This window comes from Eleutherodactylus coqui, chromosome 1, assembly GCF_035609145.1.
Source record: "Eleutherodactylus coqui strain aEleCoq1 chromosome 1, aEleCoq1.hap1, whole genome shotgun sequence".
NCBI classification, from domain to species: Eukaryota; Metazoa; Chordata; class Amphibia; order Anura; family Eleutherodactylidae; genus Eleutherodactylus; species Eleutherodactylus coqui.
This window is the reverse complement of record NC_089837.1, coordinates 372,071,493-372,089,284: the sequence shown is the minus strand read 5'-3', so window position 1 is coordinate 372,089,284 and position 17,792 is coordinate 372,071,493. Positions and strand designations below refer to the sequence as shown.

Here is a 17,792-nt window from a genome sequence, read left to right as displayed (position 1 = left end):
TACAACCAATCACAGCACAGCTTTTATGTTACCTCAGCAGTATAGGGAATAGCAACCAATTACAGCGCAGCTTTCATGTTACCTCAGCGGTATAAGAAATAGCAACCAATCACAGCGCAGCTTTCATGTAACCTCATTAGTATAAGAAGTAGCAACCAATCACAGCACAGCTTTCATATTACCTCAGCAGTATAATATATAACAACCAATCACAGCGCAGCTTTCATGTTACCTCAGCAGTATAAGAAATACAACCAAATTACAGCGCAGCTTTCATGTTCCTTCAGCAACATAATATATAGCAACCAATCACAGCCCAGGTTTCAGTATACCATAGCAGTATAAGAAATACAACCAAATTACAGCACAGCTTTCATGTTACCTCAGCACCATAAGGAATAGCAACAAATCACAGTGCAGCTTTTTATTTTCTCACTTACCACTGCTGAGCTGACTCCTGACCACAGCCGATTCCCCTTGGCCTAACGCAGCTCTGACTGTACCAGGATTTGGGTAATCAAAGGGGGGGCATTCAGAAAGTAAGGAGCCACAAAGGAGATGTGTTAGGATGCATTTACAGGGGTGATTTTTCCGCACGATTTCTGTGCTTTTGCGAAATGCGCAAAAGTCATCTGGGATAGAATGCGATGATTTTAATGGTAGCATTTACATGCACAATTATGTTTAGTGCTGCAAGAGGAAGCAATGCGAGAGAAAAATTGCAACATGTACTATTTGGGGGTAATATCGCCTTTTATTCCTGATGGGAGCAAATAACTAAATAACATTGCTCTTACATGGACATGTACATTTCATGCGAGTGCAAGATTTTTTTTTCCTCTTATAGTGAATAATGGGCAATTTTCCTGCGTGTTTGTCACACGTGACAATGGTAAGTGCTGCAATACAAGTACAATGCCTTTTTCCTGGAAAACGCACCAAACAGGGAAATGGTGCACTTCTGTGAAAGCTAATTTTTTGGGGGCTTGTACAATGATCGCCCTTTTAGAGGGGCTGTACCAGGTTCGAGGATGGGGAATAAATAGCTGATTGTGGAGGTCCCATGCACCCCCACCCCACCCCCAGCAAGCGTACACAGGCACTAGAAGAACAGACAAAACTTTTTCTTCAAAATACTTTAAAAAAATAATCACAAAAATCAAAGCTCTTACAAGTGCGATATCCATCCGGTTTTTACAGATAGATATCGCACTCGCAGTGTGTAGGAAGCCTTACAAAAGCAATGGGAGAATCTGATTAATTCACGCAGTGGGTTATACGTGTCAGAAATCCAGATATCACTCAAGTACATACAACAACATATTCTTAAAATGTCTCTAGAACGGCGGGTGCAATCCACGTAGAGCGCGCTGCAGATAGCTTGCGCAGCTGTTTCTGCATGACAATTGCTCGCCTACCTCCAGAGGACAACACTGTTCTTCTCACTAATTTTACCCATTTACATGGGACGATGATCGCACAAAATCCGTTCAAACTAACGAAAGTGCACGATAATCGTTACATCTAAATGCTAAAACATTGTTTACTATTCGTTTGCTGCTCACTTTCAATCAGTATAAAAATCATTGCTGGATTACTGACTTCTTGCTGCGTCTAAACGCTCCCTGCAACAAGTCAGCGAGAAGCCAGCGGTGTTCTGCCTGTCTAAATGCTCTGCACATGTGCCAACTAGCATCAACATCACTCACTCGTGCAGTCGTTTAGCCGACAGTCCTCTCATATAAATAGGGCTTTAGGCTACTATTACATGCAGCACCTCTTTGCTGCAAAACACAGGCGGAGAAACGCTGAACATGGCAGCACCTGGGCAGTTCCATCACTATGAGGAGCCTCGCTGCCAGCTGTAATCAGCAGTTCTCCACTTGTATTTTGCAGGGCAGAGATGCTGCCATGTATAATGTGGTATTAACAGCCTATGGTGACTTTCACATGGGCAAAATATTCCCCAACAGCATTGTGGAATCTGCCATCCCTGTATTCCACACGTCTAATGCGGATTTTGATGAAGAATTGAGGGGAAACTTCTGCTATTTCCAATTTTGACCCAAAATCTCCACGTTAGCATGATTTTGGGACTGAATATTACGTAAAACTGTTGTAGAATAGTCCGCCATGTGTAAAAAGGTCCCTTAGGCCGTGTTATTTATAATAGGCTTCCTGGCTTATTCTCAGCTCTTTTTGTAGTGGTAAGGGCTCCCACACACTTGCGTTTTTTTTAACGCGATTGGCAATGGGACTTTCTAATGTTAAAAACACATCGCACAAAAATCGCAAAGCAAAAACTTGCAATGCATTTTTAACATTAGAAAGTACCATTGACAATCGCATTTTAAAAAACGCAGTGTTAAAAAAAACGCAAGTGTGTGGCAGCCCTCAGGGTGATACAAAATGGGTAATAAGATTGGAATTGAAATTTAACATTTATTAATATGGATTAAAATAGATAGTCTGTACTTCAACACAGCACTGATACAAGTACATGCAGCGTGGGAGGTAAGTACACGCATGAATACTTCACACCTCAACATCAACAAGCATATGCAAATCTCAGGTAAGTAGCACCATTGCCAGTCATGTGGCTGCCTTGCATGGGTGTCCAGTACTAAGCTTCTGGAAACCAGCATCTTATGCAGTCGAATTCTGCAGTTATACAGCGCAGTTACTAATATTAATACTCATCTAACTTCTCTCTCTCACCAACAGGTATATTCCACTAATCCATTGCTCCATTCAATCTGAATTTGAGTGATCTGCCTCCCATCTACAGGACTGCTGTGCAATCTTTCATTAAATGTCAAAATCTGTGTGCAATAGTATGTTCCACTGTTTCATATAAACGGTTTCAAATAAACTGAAATAAAAGGAGGAAGAGTCTGGAGATGGAAGAAGGAAGAGTCTGGAGATGGAAGAAGGAAGAGTCTGGAGATGGAAGAAGGAAGAGTCTGGAGAAAGGAGGAAGAAAGGCTCAGGAGAAAGAAAAAGAAAGGGACCTGGAGAGGGAAAAAGAAAGGGACCTGGAGAGGGACAAGGAAGGGACCTGGGGAAGGGAAAAGGAAGGGACCTGGAGAAGGCAAAAGGAAGGGACCTGGAGAAGGCAAAAAGAAGGGACCTGGAGAAGGCAAAAGGAAGGGACCTGGAGAAGGCAAAAGGAAGGGACCTGGAGAAGGCAAAAGGAAGGGACCTGGAGAAGGCAAAAGGAAGGGACCTGGAGAAGGCAAAAGGAAGGGACCTGGAGAAGGCAAAAGGAAGGGACAAGGAAGGGACCTGGAGAAGGGAAAAGGAAGGGACCTGGAGAAGGGAAAAGGAAGGGACCTGGAGAAGGGAAAAGGAAGGGACCTGGAGAAGGCAAAAGGAAGGGACCTGGAGAAGGCAAAAGGAAGGGACCTGGAGAAGGCAAAAAGAAGGGACCTGGAGAAGGCAAAAGGAAGGGACCTGGAGAAGGCAAAAGGAAGGGACCTGGAGAAGGCAAAAGGAAGGGACCTGGAGAAGGCAAAAGGAAGGGACCTGGAGAAGGCAAAAGGAAGGGACCTGGAGAAGGCAAAAGGAAGGGACCTGGAGAAGGCAAAAGGAAGGGACAAGGAAGGGACCTGGAGAAGGCAAAAGGAAGGGACCTGGAGAAGGGAAAAGGAAGGGACCTGGAGAAGGGAAAAGGAAGGGACCTGGAGAAGGGAAAAGGAAGGGACCTGGAGAAGGGAAAAGGAAGGGACCTGGAGAAGGGAAAAGGAAGGGACCTGGAGAAGGGAAAAGAAAGGGACCTGGAGAAGGGAAAAGAAAGGGACCTGGAGAAGGGAAAAGGAAGGGACCTGGAGTAGGGAAAAGGAAGGGACCTGGAGAAGGGAAAAGGGAGGGACCTGGAGAAGGAAGAAGGGAGGGACCTGGAGAAGAAAGAAGGAAAGGACCTGGAGAAGGAAGAAGTAAGGGACCTGGTGAAGGAAGAAGGAAGGGACCTGGAGAAGGAAGAAGGAACGGACCTGGAGAAGGAAGAAGGAAGGGACCTGGAGAAGGAAGAAGGAAGGGACCTGGAGAAGGAAGAAGGAAGGAATCTGGAGAAGGAAGAAGGAAGGAATCTGGAGAAGGAAGAAGGAAGGAATCTGGAGAAGGAAGAAGGAAGGAATCTGGAGAAGGAAGAGTCTGAAGAAGGGACATGGAAGGGTCTGGAGAAAAAAGAAGGCAAGGTCTGGAGACTGAAGGATCTGGGGAAGGGAGAAGGAAGGGTCTGGGGAAGGGAGAAGGAAGGGTCTGGGGAAGGGAGAAGGAAGGGTCTGGGGAAGGGAGAAGGAAGGGTCTGGGGAAGGGAGAAGGAAGGGTCTGGGGAAGGGAGAAGGAAGGGTCTGGGGAAGGGAGAAGGAAGGGTCTGGGGAAGGGAGAAGGAAGGGTCTGTGGAAGGGAGAAGGAAGGGTCTGTGGAAGGGAGAAGGAAGGGTCTGTGGAAGGGAGAAGGAAGGGTCTGGGGAAGGGAGAAGGAAGGGTCTGGGGAAGGGAGAAGGAAGGGTCTGGGGAAGGGAGAAGGAAGGGTCTGGGGAAGGGAGACGGAAGGGTCTGGGGAAGGGAGACGGAAGGGTCTGGGGAAGGGAGACGGAAGGGTCTGGGGAAGGGAGACGGAAGGGTCTGGGGAAGGGAGACGGAAGGGTCTGGGGAAGGGAGACGGAAGGGTCTGGGGAAGGGAGAAGGAAGGGTCTGGAGATGAAGGAAGGCATGGTCTGGGGAAGGGACAGGAAATGATCTGGAGAAGGAAGGGTCTAGAGAATGAAGGGTCTGGGGAAGAGAGAATAAAGGGTTTGGGGAAGAAAGAATAAAGGGTCTGGAAAAGAAAAAATGAAGGGCCTGGAGAAGTGACATGGAAGGGTCTGCAGAAGGGAGAATGAATTGCCTGGGGGAGGGAAAATGAAGGATCTGGGGAAGGGAGAAGGAAGAGTCCCATTCGCCCCATGGGTTCACATCTGCGTTAGGCCTCTATTACACAGGTGATTTTTATCGTGATTAGGACTGGTGATAGACTTTCGTGCAATGCGAGAGTGAGTGAAAATGCATGATTATGAAACCAATGATTTTCAATGGTTTCATTCCCATTTGCGATGTCTTCACTCAAGGCTCGCAGCTATAAGAAAAACCTGGGGATGGAAGAAGGGAAGAGACCTGGAGAAGAAAGAAGGGAAGAGACCTGGAGAAGAAAGAAGGGAAGAGACCTGGAGAAGAAAGAAGGGAAGAGACCTGGAGAAGGAAGAAGGGAAGAGACCTGGAGAAGAAAGAAGGGAAGGGATCTGGAGAAGAAAGAAGGGAAGGGATCTGGAGAAGAAAGAAGGGAAGGGATCTGGAGAAGAAAGAAGGGAAGGGATCTGGAGAAGAAAGAAGGGAAGGGATCTGGAGAAGAAAGAAGGGAAGGGATCTGGAGAAGAAAGAAGGGAAGGGATCTGGAGAAGAAAGAAGGGAAGGGATCTGGAGAAGAAAGAAGGGAAGGGATCTGGAGAAGAAAGAAGGGAAGGGATCTGGAGAAGAAAGAAGGGAAGGGATCTGGAGAAGAAAGAAGGGAAGGGATCTGGAGAAGAAAGAAGGGAAGGGATCTGGAGAAGAAAGAAGGGAAGGGATCTGGAGAAGAAAGAAGGGAAGGGATCTGGAGAAGAAAGAAGGGAAGGGATCTGGAGAAGAAAGAAGGGAAGGGATCTGGAGAAGAAAGAAGGGAAGGGATCTGGAGAAGAAAGAAGGGAAGGGATCTGGAGAAGAAAGAAGGGAAGGGATCTGGAGAAGAAAGAAGGGAAGGGATCTGGAGAAGAAAGAAGGGAAGGGATCTGGAGAAGAAAGAAGGGAAGGGATCTGGAGAAGAAAGAAGGGAAGGGATCTGGAGAAGAAAGAAGGGAAGGGATCTGGAGAAGGAAGAAGGGAAGGGATCTGGAGAAGGAAGAAGGGAAGGGATCTGGAGAAGGAAGAAGGGAAGGGATCTGGAGAAGGAAGAGGGAAGGGACCTGGAGAAGGAAGAGTCTGAAGAAAGGACATGGAAGGGACTGGAGAAGAAAGAAGGCAGGGTCTGGAGAATAAAGGGTCTGGGGAAGGGGGGAACTCAGGGTCTGGGGAAGGGGGGAACTCAGGGTCTGGGGAAGGGGGGGAACTCAGGGTCTGGGGAAGGGGGGGAACTCAGGGTCTGGGGAAGGGGGGGAACTCAGGGTCTGGGGAAGGGGGGGAACTCAGGGTCTGGGGAAGGGGGGGAACTCAGGGTCTGGGGAAGGGGGGGAACTCAGGGTCTGGGGAAGGGGGGGAACTCAGGGTCTGGGGAAGGGGGGGAACTCAGGGTCTGGGGAAGGGGGGGAACTCAGGGTCTGGGGAAGGGGGGGAACTCAGGGTCTGGGGAAGGGGGGGAACTCAGGGTCTGGGGAAGGGGGGGAACTCAGGGTCTGGGGAAGGGGGGGAACTCAGGGTCTGGGGAAGGGGGGGAACTCAGGGTCTGGGGAAGGGGGGGAACTCAGGGTCTGGGGAAGGGGGGGAACTCAGGGTCTGGGGAAGGGGGGGAACTCAGGGTCTGGGGAAGGGGGGGAACTCAGGGTCTGGGGAAGGGGGGGAACTCAGGGTCTGGGGAAGGGGGGGAACTCAGGGTCTGGGGAAGGGGGGGAACTCAGGGTCTGGGGAAGGGGGGGAACTCAGGGTCTGGGGAAGGGGGGGAACTCAGGGTCTGGGGAAGGGGGGGAACTCAGGGTCTGGGGAAGGGGGGGAACTCAGGGTCTGGGGAAGGGGGGGAACTCAGGGTCTGGGGAAGGGGGGGAACTCAGGGTCTGGGGAAGGGGGGGAACTCAGGGTCTGGGGAAGGGGGGGAACTCAGGGTCTGGGGAAGGGGGGGAACTCAGGGTCTGGGGAAGGGGGGGAACTCAGGGTCTGGGGAAGGGGGGGAACTCAGGGTCTGGGGAAGGGGGGGAACTCAGGGTCTGGGGAAGGGGGGGAACTCAGGGTCTGGGGAAGGGGGGGAACTCAGGGTCTGGGGAAGGGGGGGAACTCAGGGTCTGGGGAAGGGGGGGAACTCAGGGTCTGGGGAAGGGGGGGAACTCAGGGTCTGGGGAAGGGGGGGAACTCAGGGTCTGGGGAAGGGGGGGAACTCAGGGTCTGGGGAAGGGGGGGAACTCAGGGTCTGGGGAAGGGGGGGAACTCAGGGTCTGGGGAAGGGGGGGAACTCAGGGTCTGGGGAAGGGGGGGAACTCAGGGTCTGGGGAAGGGGGGGAACTCAGGGTCTGGGGAAGGGGGGGAACTCAGGGTCTGGGGAAGGGGGGGAACTCAGGGTCTGGGGAAGGGGGGGAACTCAGGGTCTGGGGAAGGGGGGGAACTCAGGGTCTGGGGAAGGGGGGGAACTCAGGGTCTGGGGAAGGGGGGGAACTCAGGGTCTGGGGAAGGGGGGGAACTCAGGGTCTGGGGAAGGGGGGGAACTCAGGGTCTGGGGAAGGGGGGGAACTCAGGGTCTGGGGAAGGGGGGGAACTCAGGGTCTGGGGAAGGGGGGGAACTCAGGGTCTGGGGAAGGGGGGGAACTCAGGGTCTGGGGAAGGGGGGGAACTCAGGGTCTGGGGAAGGGGGGGAACTCAGGGTCTGGGGAAGGGGGGGAACTCAGGGTCTGGGGAAGGGGGGGAACTCAGGGTCTGGGGAAGGGGGGGAACTCAGGGTCTGGGGAAGGGGGGGAACTCAGGGTCTGGGGAAGGGGGGGAACTCAGGGTCTGGGGAAGGGGGGGAACTCAGGGTCTGGGGAAGGGGGGGAACTCAGGGTCTGGGGAAGGGGGGGAACTCAGGGTCTGGGGAAGGGGGGGAACTCAGGGTCTGGGGAAGGGGGGGAACTCAGGGTCTGGGGAAGGGGGGGAACTCAGGGTCTGGGGAAGGGGGGGAACTCAGGGTCTGGGGAAGGGGGGGAACTCAGGGTCTGGGGAAGGGGGGGAACTCAGGGTCTGGGGAAGGGGGGGAACTCAGGGTCTGGGGAAGGGGGGGAACTCAGGGTCTGGGGAAGGGGGGGAACTCAGGGTCTGGGGAAGGGGGGGAACTCAGGGTCTGGGGAAGGGGGGGAACTCAGGGTCTGGGGAAGGGGGGGAACTCAGGGTCTGGGGAAGGGGGGGAACTCAGGGTCTGGGGAAGGGGGGGAACTCAGGGTCTGGGGAAGGGGGGGAACTCAGGGTCTGGGGAAGGGGGGGAACTCAGGGTCTGGGGAAGGGGGGGAACTCAGGGTCTGGGGAAGGGGGGGAACTCAGGGTCTGGGGAAGGGGGGGAACTCAGGGTCTGGGGAAGGGGGGGAACTCAGGGTCTGGGGAAGGGGGGGAACTCAGGGTCTGGGGAAGGGGGGGAACTCAGGGTCTGGGGAAGGGGGGGAACTCAGGGTCTGGGGAAGGGGGGGAACTCAGGGTCTGGGGAAGGGGGGAACTCAGGGTCTGGGGAAGGGGGGAACTCAGGGTCTGGGGAAGGGGGGAACTCAGGGTCTGGGGAAGGGGGGAACTCAGGGTCTGGGGAAGGGGAGAACTCAGGGTCTGGGGAAGGGGAGAACTCAGGGTCTGGGGAAGGGAGAAGGAAGGGTCTGGGGAAGGGAGAAGGAAGGGTCTGGGGAAGGGAGAAGGAAGGGTCTGGGGAAGGGAGAAGGAAGGGTCTGGGGAAGGGAGAAGGAAGGGTCTGGGGAAGAGGGAAGGCAGGGTCTGGGGAAGAGGGAAGGCAGGGTCTGAGGAAGAAGGAAGGCAGGGTCTGAGGAAGAAGGAAGGCAGGGTCTGAAGAAGAAGGAAGGCAGGGTCTGAAGAAGAAGGAAGGCAGGGCCTGAAGAAGAAGGAAGGCAGGGCCTGAAGAAGAAGGAAGGCAGGGCCTGAAGAAGAAGGAAGGCAGGGCCTGAAGAAGAAGGAAGGCAGGGCCTGAAGAAGAAGGAAGGCAGGGTCTGAAGAAGAAGGAAGGCAGGGTCTGAAGAAGAAGGAAGGCAGGGCCTGAAGAAGAAGGAAGGCAGGGCCTGAAGAAGAAGGAAGGCAGGGCCTGAAGAAGAAGGAAGGCAGGGCCTGAAGAAGAAGGAAGGCAGGGCCTGAAGAAGAAGGAAGGCAGGGCCTGAAGAAGAAGGAAGGCAGGGCCTGAAGAAGAAGGAAGGCAGGGCCTGAAGAAGAAGGAAGGCAGGGCCTGAAGAAGAAGGAAGGCAGGGCCTGAAGAAGAAGGAAGGGTCTGGGGAATAAATAATAAAGGGCCTGGAAAAGAAAGGATGAAGGGCCTGGAGAAGGGACATGGAAGGGTCTGCGGAAGGGATAATGAATTTCTGAGGAAGGGAAAATGAAGGGTCTGGGGAAGGGAGAAAGAAGAGTCCGATTTGCCACCTGGGTTCACATCTGCGTTAGGCCTCTCTCACACAGGTGCTTTTTATCGCGATTAGGGCCTGTACCCACTGGCGATAGACTTTCCTGCAATGCGAGAGTGAGTGAAAATGCATGATTATGAAACCAATGATTTTCAATGGTTTCATTCCCATTTGCGATGTCTTCACTCAAGGCTCGCAGCTGTAAGAAAAACCTTGGGGCGGAAGAAGGAAGGGACCTGGAGTAGGAAGAGGGAAGAGACCTGGAGAAGGAAAAAGGAAGGGACCTGGAGAAGGAAAAAGAAAGGGACCTGGAAAAAGAAGAAGGGAGGGACCTGGAGAAGGAAAAAGAAAGGGACCTGGAGAAGGAAAAAGAAAGGGACCTGGAGAAGGAAAAAGAAAGGGACCTGGAGAAGGAAAAAGAAAGGGACCTGGAGAAGGAAGAGGGAAGGGACCTGGAGAAGGAAGAAGGGAAGAGACCTGGAGAAGGAAGAAGGGAAGAGACCTGGAGAAGAAAGAAGGGAGGAACCAGAAGAAGAAAGAAGGGAGGAACCAGGAGAAGAAAGAAGGAAGGGACCTGAAGAAGCAAGAGTCTGAAGAAGGGACATGGAAGGGTCTGGAGAAGAAAGAAGGCAGGGTCTGGAGACTGAGGATCTGGGGAAGGGAGAATGAAGGGTCTGGAGAAGAGAATGAAGGGTCTGGGGAATAAAGAATAAAGGGCCTGGAAAAGAAAGGATGAAGGGCCTGGAGAAGGGACATGGAAGGGTCTGCGGAAGGGATAATGAATTTCTGAGGAAGGGAAAATGAAGGGTCTGGGGAAGGGAGAAAGAAGAGTCCGATTTGCCACCTGGGTTCACATCTGCGTTAGGCCTCTCTTACACAGGTGCTTTTTATCGCGATTAGGGCCTGTACCCACTGGCGATAGACTTTCCTGCAATGCGAGAGTGAGTGAAAATGCATGATTATGAAACCAATGATTTTCAATGGTTTCATTCCCATTTGCGATGTCTTCACTCAAGGCTCGCAGCTGTAAGAAAAACCTTGGGGCGGAAGAAGGAAGGGACCTGGAGTAGGAAGAGGGAAGAGACCTGGAGAAGGAAAAAGGAAGGGACCTGGAGAAGGAAAAAGAAAGGGACCTGGAAAAAGAAGAAGGGAGGGACCTGGAGAAGGAAAAAGAAAGGGACCTGGAGAAGGAAAAAGAAAGGGACCTGGAGAAGGAAAAAGAAAGGGACCTGGAGAAGGAAAAAGAAAGGGACCTGGAGAAGGAAGAGGGAAGAGACCTGGAGAAGGAAGAAGGGAAGAGACCTGGAGAAGGAAGAAGGGAAGAGACCTGGAGAAGGAAGAAGGGAAGAGACCTGGAGAAGAAAGAAGGGAGGAACCAGAAGAAGAAAGAAGGGAGGAACCAGGAGAAGAAAGAAGGAAGGGACCTGAAGAAGCAAGAGTCTGAAGAAGGGACATGGAAGGGTCTGGAGACTGAGGATCTGGGGAAGGGAGAATGAAGGGTCTGGGGAAGGGAGAATGAAGGGTCTGGGGAAGGGAGAAGGAAGGGTCTGTAGAAGAAAGAAGGAAGGGTCTGGAGAAGAAGGAAGGCAGGATCTGGGGAAGGGACAGGAAATGGTCTGGAGAAGGAAGGGTCTAGAGAATGAAGGGTCTGGGGAAGAGAGAATAAAGGGTTTGGGGAAGAAAGAATAAAGGGTCTGGAAAAGAAATAATGAAGGGCCTGGAGAAGAGACATGGAAGGGTCTGCGGAAGGGGGAATCAATTGTCTGGGGGAGGGAAAATGAAGGGTCTGGGGAAGGGAGAAGGAAGAGTCCGATTCACCCCATGGGTTCACATCTGCGTTAGGCCTCTCTTACACAGGTGCTTTTTATCCCGATTAGGACTGGTGATAGACTTTCGTGCAATGCGAGAGTGAGTGAAAATGCATGATTATGAAACCAATGATTTTCAATGGTTTCATTCCCATTTGCGATGTCTTCACTCAAGGCTCGCAGCTATAAGAAAAACCTGGGGACGGAAGAAGGGAAGGGACCTGGAGAAGGAAGAAGGGAAGGGACCTGGAGAAGGAAGAAGGGAAGGGACCTGGAGAAGGAAGAAGGGAAGGGACCTGGAGAAGGAAGAAGGGGAGGGACCTGGAGAAGGAAGAAGGGGAGAGACCTGGAGAAGGAAGAAGGGGAGAGACCTGGAGAAGGAAGAAGGGGAGAGACCTGGAGAAGGAAGAAGGGGAGAGACCTGGAGAAGGAAGAAGGGGAGAGACCTGGAGAAGGAAGAAGGGGAGAGACCTGGAGAAGGAAGAAGGGGAGAGACCTGGAGAAGGAAGAAGGGGAGAGACCTGGAGAAGGAAGAAGGGGAGAGACCTGGAGAAGGAAGAAGGGGAGAGACCTGGAGAAGGAAGAAGGGGAGAGACCTGGAGAAGGAAGAAGGGGAGAGACCTGGAGAAGGAAGAAGGGGAGAGACCTGGAGAAGGAAGAAGGGGAGAGGCCTGGAGAAGGAAGAAGGGGAGAGGCCTGGAGAAGGAAGAAGGGGAGAGGCCTGGAGAAGGAAGAAGGGGAGAGGCCTGGAGAAGGAAGAAGGGGAGAGGCCTGGAGAAGGAAGAAGGGGAGAGGCCTGGAGAAGGAAGAAGGGGAGAGGCCTGGAGAAGGAAGAAGGGGAGAGGCCTGGAGAAGGAAGAAGGGGAGAGGCCTGGAGAAGGAAGAAGGGGAGAGGCCTGGAGAAGGAAGAAGGGGAGAGGCCTGGAGAAGGAAGAAGGGGAGAGGCCTGGAGAAGGAAGAAGGGGAGAGGCCTGGAGAAGGAAGAAGGGAAGAGGCCTGGAGAAGGAAGAAGGGAAGAGGCCTGGAGAAGGAAGAAGGGAAGAGGCCTGGAGAAGGAAGAAGGGAAGAGGCCTGGAGAAGGGAAGAGGCCTGGAGAAGGGAAGAGGCCTGGAGAAGGGAAGAGGCCTGGAGAAGGGAAGAGGCCTAGAGAAGGGAAGAGGCCTAGAGAAGGGAAGAGGCCTAGAGAAGGGAAGAGGCCTAGAGAAGGGAAGAGGCCTAGAGAAGGAAGAAGGGAAGAGACCTGGAGAAGGAAGAAGGGAAGAGGCCTGGAGAAGGGAAGAGGCCTGGAGAAGGAAGAAGGGAAGAGGCCTGGAGAAGGAAGAAGGGAAGTGGCCTGGAGAAGGAAGAAGGGAAGTGGCCTGGAGAAGGAAGAAGGGAAGAGGCCTAGAGAAGGGAAGAGGCCTAGAGAAGGGAAGAGGCCTAGAGAAGGGAAGAGGCCTAGAGAAGGAAGAAGGGAAGAGGCCTGGAGAAGGAAGAAGGGAAGAGGCCTGGAGAAGGAAGAAGGGAAGAGGCCTGGAGAAGGAAGAAGGGAAGAGGCCTGGAGAAGGAAGAAGGGAAGAGGCCTGGAGAAGGAAGAAGGGAAGTGGCCTGGAGAAGGAAGAAGGGAAGAGAGCTGGAGAAGGGAAGAAGGGAAGAGAGCTGGAGAAGGGAAGAGGCCTGGAGAAGGGAAGAGGCCTGGAGAAGGGAAGAGGCCTGGAGAAGGGAAGAGGCCTGGAGAAGGGAAGAGGCCTGGAGAAGGGAAGAGGCCTGGAGAAGGGAAGAGGCCTGGAGAAGGGAAGAGGCCTGGAGAAGGGAAGAGGCCTGGAGAAGGGAAGAGGCCTGGAGAAGGAAAGAGGCCTGGAGAAGGAAAGAGGCCTGGAGAAGGAAAGAGGCCTGGAGAAGGAAAGAGGCCTGGAGAAGGAAAGAGGCCTGGAGAAGGAAAGAGGCCTGGAGAAGGAAAGAGGCCTGGAGAAGGAAAGAGGCCTGGAGAAGGAAAGAGGCCTGGAGAAGGAAAGAGGCCTGGAGAAGGAAAGAGGCCTGGAGAAGGAAAGAGGCCTGGAGAAGGAAAGAGGCCTGGAGAAGGGAAGAGAGCTGGAGAAGGAAGAAGGGAAGAGAGCTGGAGAAGGAAGAAGGGAAGAGAGCTGGAGAAGGAAGAAGGGAAGAGAGCTGGAGAAGGAAGAAGGGAAGAGAGCTGGAGAAGGAAGAAGGGAAGAGAGCTGGAGAAGGAAGAAGGGAAGAGAGCTGGAGAAGGAAGAAGGGAAGAGAGCTGGAGAAGGAAGAAGGGAAGAGAGCTGGAGAAGGAAGAAGGGAAGAGAGCTGGAGAAGGAAGAAGGGAAGAGAGCTGGAGAAGGAAGAAGGGAAGAGAGCTGGAGAAGGAAGAAGGGAAGAGAGCTGGAGAAGGAAGAAGGGAAGAGAGCTGGAGAAGGATGAGGGAAGAGACCTGGAGAAGGAAGAGGGAAGAGACCTGGAGAAGGAAGAGGGAAGAGACCTGGAGAAGGAAGAGGGAAGAGACCTGGAGAAGGAAGAAGGAAGAGTCTGAAGAAAGGACATGGAAGGGTCTGGAGAAAGGACATGGGAGGGTCTTGAGAAGGAAGAATAAAAGGTTTGTTGAAGAAAGAATGAACGCTCTGGAGAAGAAAGAATGAACGCTCTGGAGAAGAAAGAATGAACGCTCTGGAGAAGAAAGAATGAACGCTCTGGAGAAGAAAGAATGAACGCTCTGGAGAAGAAAGAATGAACGCTCTGGAGAAGAAAGAATGAACGCTCTGGAGAAGAAAGAATGAACGCTCTGGAGAAGAAAGAATGAACGCTCTGGAGAAGAAAGAATGAACGCTCTGGAGAAGAAAGAATGAAAGGTCTGGAGAAGAAAGAATGAAAGGTCTGGAGAAGAAAGAATGAAAGGTCTGGAGAAGAAAGAATGAAAGGTCTGGAGAAGAAAGAATGAAAGGTCTGGAGAAGAAAGAATGAAAGGTCTGGAGAAGAAAGAATGAAAGGTCTGGAGAAGAAAGAATGAAAGGTCTGGAGAAGAAAGAAGGAAGGGTCTAGAAAAGGAAGAAGAAGGGGTCTGGAAAAGGAAGAAGGAAGGGTCTGGAAAAGTTAGAAGAAAAAGTCTGGTGAAGGAAGAAGGAAGGTTCATGAGAACACTCTGACGGAATGCTATGAAGCACATGTGCGCCTGTCTCACCCGCTGCTCGTCCCGGCTCTCGCGGCCGGCAGAACTCACGGTGCTCATGATCCAGATGCCGGCGCACACCTGAAGGACGCGGGAGGTCACATGGTTGGGGCTAGACTGAAGTATGCCGTCGGAGGCCCTCCCTCGTGCTGGAATGGAGCTCCGCCCCACCGTTGGTAGAAGGAGCTCCTGGGTCACGTAAACTGCCGCAAAGAGTGTAATAAACAGAACAAGTGAAGAATTGAAAGCAAACAAGTCCCAGCATAATGGATGACAGCGGAGCTCAATTTGAGCCTCCACCCTGCCTGCTGACACCCTCCCTTCCTCTGGAGGCTCTGCGTCCAGTGGGCCAGGAAGGAAGAAGCAGGAGCTGCAGAGCAGGTGAGGATGGAGCTTCTGATGACGATTCGCCTCATGGGTTAAGATCTGCTGCCTGTCCATGGGCGTTGCGGTATCCCGAGGTGGATCTCCACCACGGGAGCTGCCGCCCGGGAGCAGGAGCCGGCAGACGGATCTCCGCCTGTCAGCCTATAAGAATTGTGGCAAATCACAGCATGCTGCGATTTGACGGCCGCGAGCGAAAATCGCAATGATTCTCTGCTCGTGGACAGGGAAAGCACTCTCCATAGCAACGCTATGGAGAGCTTTCACTGCGTTCCCCGCGGCCGGATTATCGCTGTGGGGAACGCAATGAAAACCCGCCGGTGGACAGGAAGCCTTAGGCCTCATGTCCACGGGGAAAATCAGATCCGCTGCAGATTCTCCATGTAGAATCTGCAGCGGGTCCCTCCTGCCCCGCGGACATGAGCGCCGAAAATAAGAATTTAAAAGTATTTACCATCCGGCGCGGGCGGAGAACATCAGCTGTTCCTCACGGCCGGATCTTCATTTTCGGCCGGCGGATGAATTCCTGACGCCGGCGGCACGTCGCCGGCACGTCGCCGACGTGCCGCGCGCATGCGCCGGGCACATCCGCCGAGCCGAAGCAAGGAAGATGCGGCCGTGAGGAACAGCTGACCTTCCCCGCCCGCGCCGGATGGTAAATACTTTAAATTCCTATTTTAGGTCTCCCGCGGATCCGGACGGCTTCCATAGGCTTCAATAGAAGCCCGCGGGAGCCGTCCCCGCGGGAGACCCGCACGAAAATGGAGCATGGTCCGGATTTTTCCATGCTCCATTTTTTTTTAAATCCCTTTTATTGACGATCCGCGGGTATTTATCTACCCGCGGGTGGTCAATGCATCCCTATGGGATGCGGATCCGCACGCGGGAGATCCGCTGCGGATCCTAAATCATATTTTGCCCGTGGACATGAGCCCTTAGGCCTCTCTTACACAGGTGCTTTTTATCACGATTAGGGCCTGTACCTACTGGGGATTGACTTTCCTGCATCTCGAGAGTGAGTGAAAATGCATGATTATGAAACCAATGATTTTCAATGGTTTCTTTTGCGATTGTCTTCATGCAGTGTACTCCCTATGTTTTCAATGTGGCCGACGCTGCTGTCGCCGGCCCTATTGAAAGCAATGGGCGATAGCTCCGATTTTTCTTAGCGCTGCAAGCCTTGAGTGAAGACATCGGAAATGGGAATAAAACCATTGAAAATTATGGGTTTCATAATCATGCATTTTCACTCACTCACTCTCGCATCGCAGGAAAGTCCAGCGTTAGGGTCAGTTCAGGTGAGGCTGCTTTCACAACTGCATTAGGGTCAGTTCAGGTGAGGCTGCTTTCACAACTGCATTAGGGTCAGTTCAGGTGAGGCTGCTTTCACACCTGCATTAGGGTCAGTTCAGGTGAGGCTGCTTTCACACCTGCATTAGGGTCAGTTCAGGTGAGGCTGCTTTTACAACTGCGTTAGGCTCAGTGCAGGTGAGGCTGCTTTTACAACTGTGTTAGGCTCAGTGCAGGTGAGGCTGCTTTCACCCCTGCATTAGGTTCCGTTTCCATGTGGCTGCTTTCACACCTGCATTAGGGTCAGTTCAGGTGAGGCTGCTTTCACACCTGCATTAGGGTCAGTTCAGGTGAGGCTGCTTTCACACCTGCATTAGGGTCAGTTCAGGTGAGGCTGCTTTCACAACTGTGTTAGGCTCAGTGCAGGTGAGGCTGCTTTCACACCTGCATTAGGTTCCGTTTCCATGTGGCTGCTTTCACAACTGCATTAGGGTCCGTTCAGGTGAGGCTGCTTTCACACCTGCATTAGGGTCCGTTCAGGTGAGGCTGCTTTCACAACTGTGTTAGGCTCAGTGCAGGTGAGGCTGCTTTCACCCCTGCATTAGGTTCCGTTTCCATGTGGCTGCTTTCACACTTGTGTTAGGGTTAGTTCCCCTGAGACTGCTCTCACACTAGCGTTAGGATCAGTTCAGGTGAGGCTGCTTTCACACCTGCATTAGGTTGAATTCAGGGGAGGCTGCTTTCACACCCATGTAAAGAAAGGGAAAAGTTAGTTAAGGTTGTTTTTTTTTTTTCTTCTTCTTTTAATGTCCCTGCAGGAACCCCCCCAACTCTTGCACAGTTTGTACCCCGCACCACCATGCAGCCCTTCCTCTCATATCCAGGGTACAGCCCACTCACACAAGTTGCACCCTGCACTGCATTCTTAACACAGGTGGCACGCTGCACCACTTCCTCCCACACACAGTGCAAATGACAAGGGTTACATCCCTATGCACCCCCTCTCTTCACATACAGGCTGCACGCCTTGACCTCCCACCTGTTACACTCCGCACCCCCATGCATCCTATTCCTCACACATATAGGCAACACTTCATGATCCCCTTTAACAAAAATACTGCACTATAGATAGGGTGGCCTCCTGGACCCCCCTCCCTCAAAACATGCTGCACAAACATTACTATACAAACCCTCCAAAACAGCCATACAGTACATCGCTGAGACCCCTAAACCCGCTATACAGTACATCGCTGAGATCCCAGCTCAAAGATGATTCCCCTGGACCCCCCTTAATCCCCCCTGCCCCCTAAACCTGCCGCTCTGTAAATCATTCAGACCCTTCAAACAAAGTGTGCAGTACACTACATATTCCGTGACAGCGCCTGAACCCACCTACTGTTCCCTGCACCCTCCCTATACAACACAGTGCAACGCCATAACCAATGTCAGACCCACTTTTACCGGCTACCCACTTCACAATTCCCCAATGTGCATCTCAATTCAACCCCCATTACCAGAAACTCATATTATGCCTCCTGTGCTCCCCAACAGCATTGCACAGCTCCCCACACCCATCTAACCCTTTAGTCAGGAGCCTATTATCTGTCTTAACACCTTAGTGACCACCTCATAGGGTTTTTATGTCCTGGCTTGCTGGGCTTTAATACCCAGGGATGTAAAAACATGCTCCCTGCAGGGATTAAAACCCTGCAAGCTGTGAACATGACAGCTCCATGCTGTCAGTTACCGGAGGTAGCCGACAACCTGGAGCTGTCATTCTGGGCCGCGGAACCCCCAACCCCATCCCAGATCACATGATCGCCAGCATTTACCAAATACTGGCTATGATATGAAAGTCAATTAA

The 17,792-nt window shown here is 52.6% G+C and overlaps 1 protein-coding gene across 2 annotated transcripts in view; it reads right to left on the bottom strand.

The window, feature by feature from the left end:
• Nucleotides 1–14,411, bottom strand: part of MYO19 (myosin XIX) — a 343,753-nt gene extending 329,342 nt beyond the window's left edge. Inside the window, exon 1 of one of the 2 annotated variants that reach the window (XR_010786633.1) lies at nucleotides 14,267–14,411. Coding sequence is in view for 1 of the 2 variants with exons in the window: in XM_066578554.1 (XP_066434651.1) it covers nucleotides 14,267–14,314 (48 nt within the window). In the remaining variant the exon portion in view is untranslated. The remainder of the gene's footprint in view (nucleotides 1–14,266) is intronic. The other variant, XM_066578554.1, reaches the window with a different exon arrangement.
• Nucleotides 14,412–17,792: the final 3,381 nt, after the last annotated feature.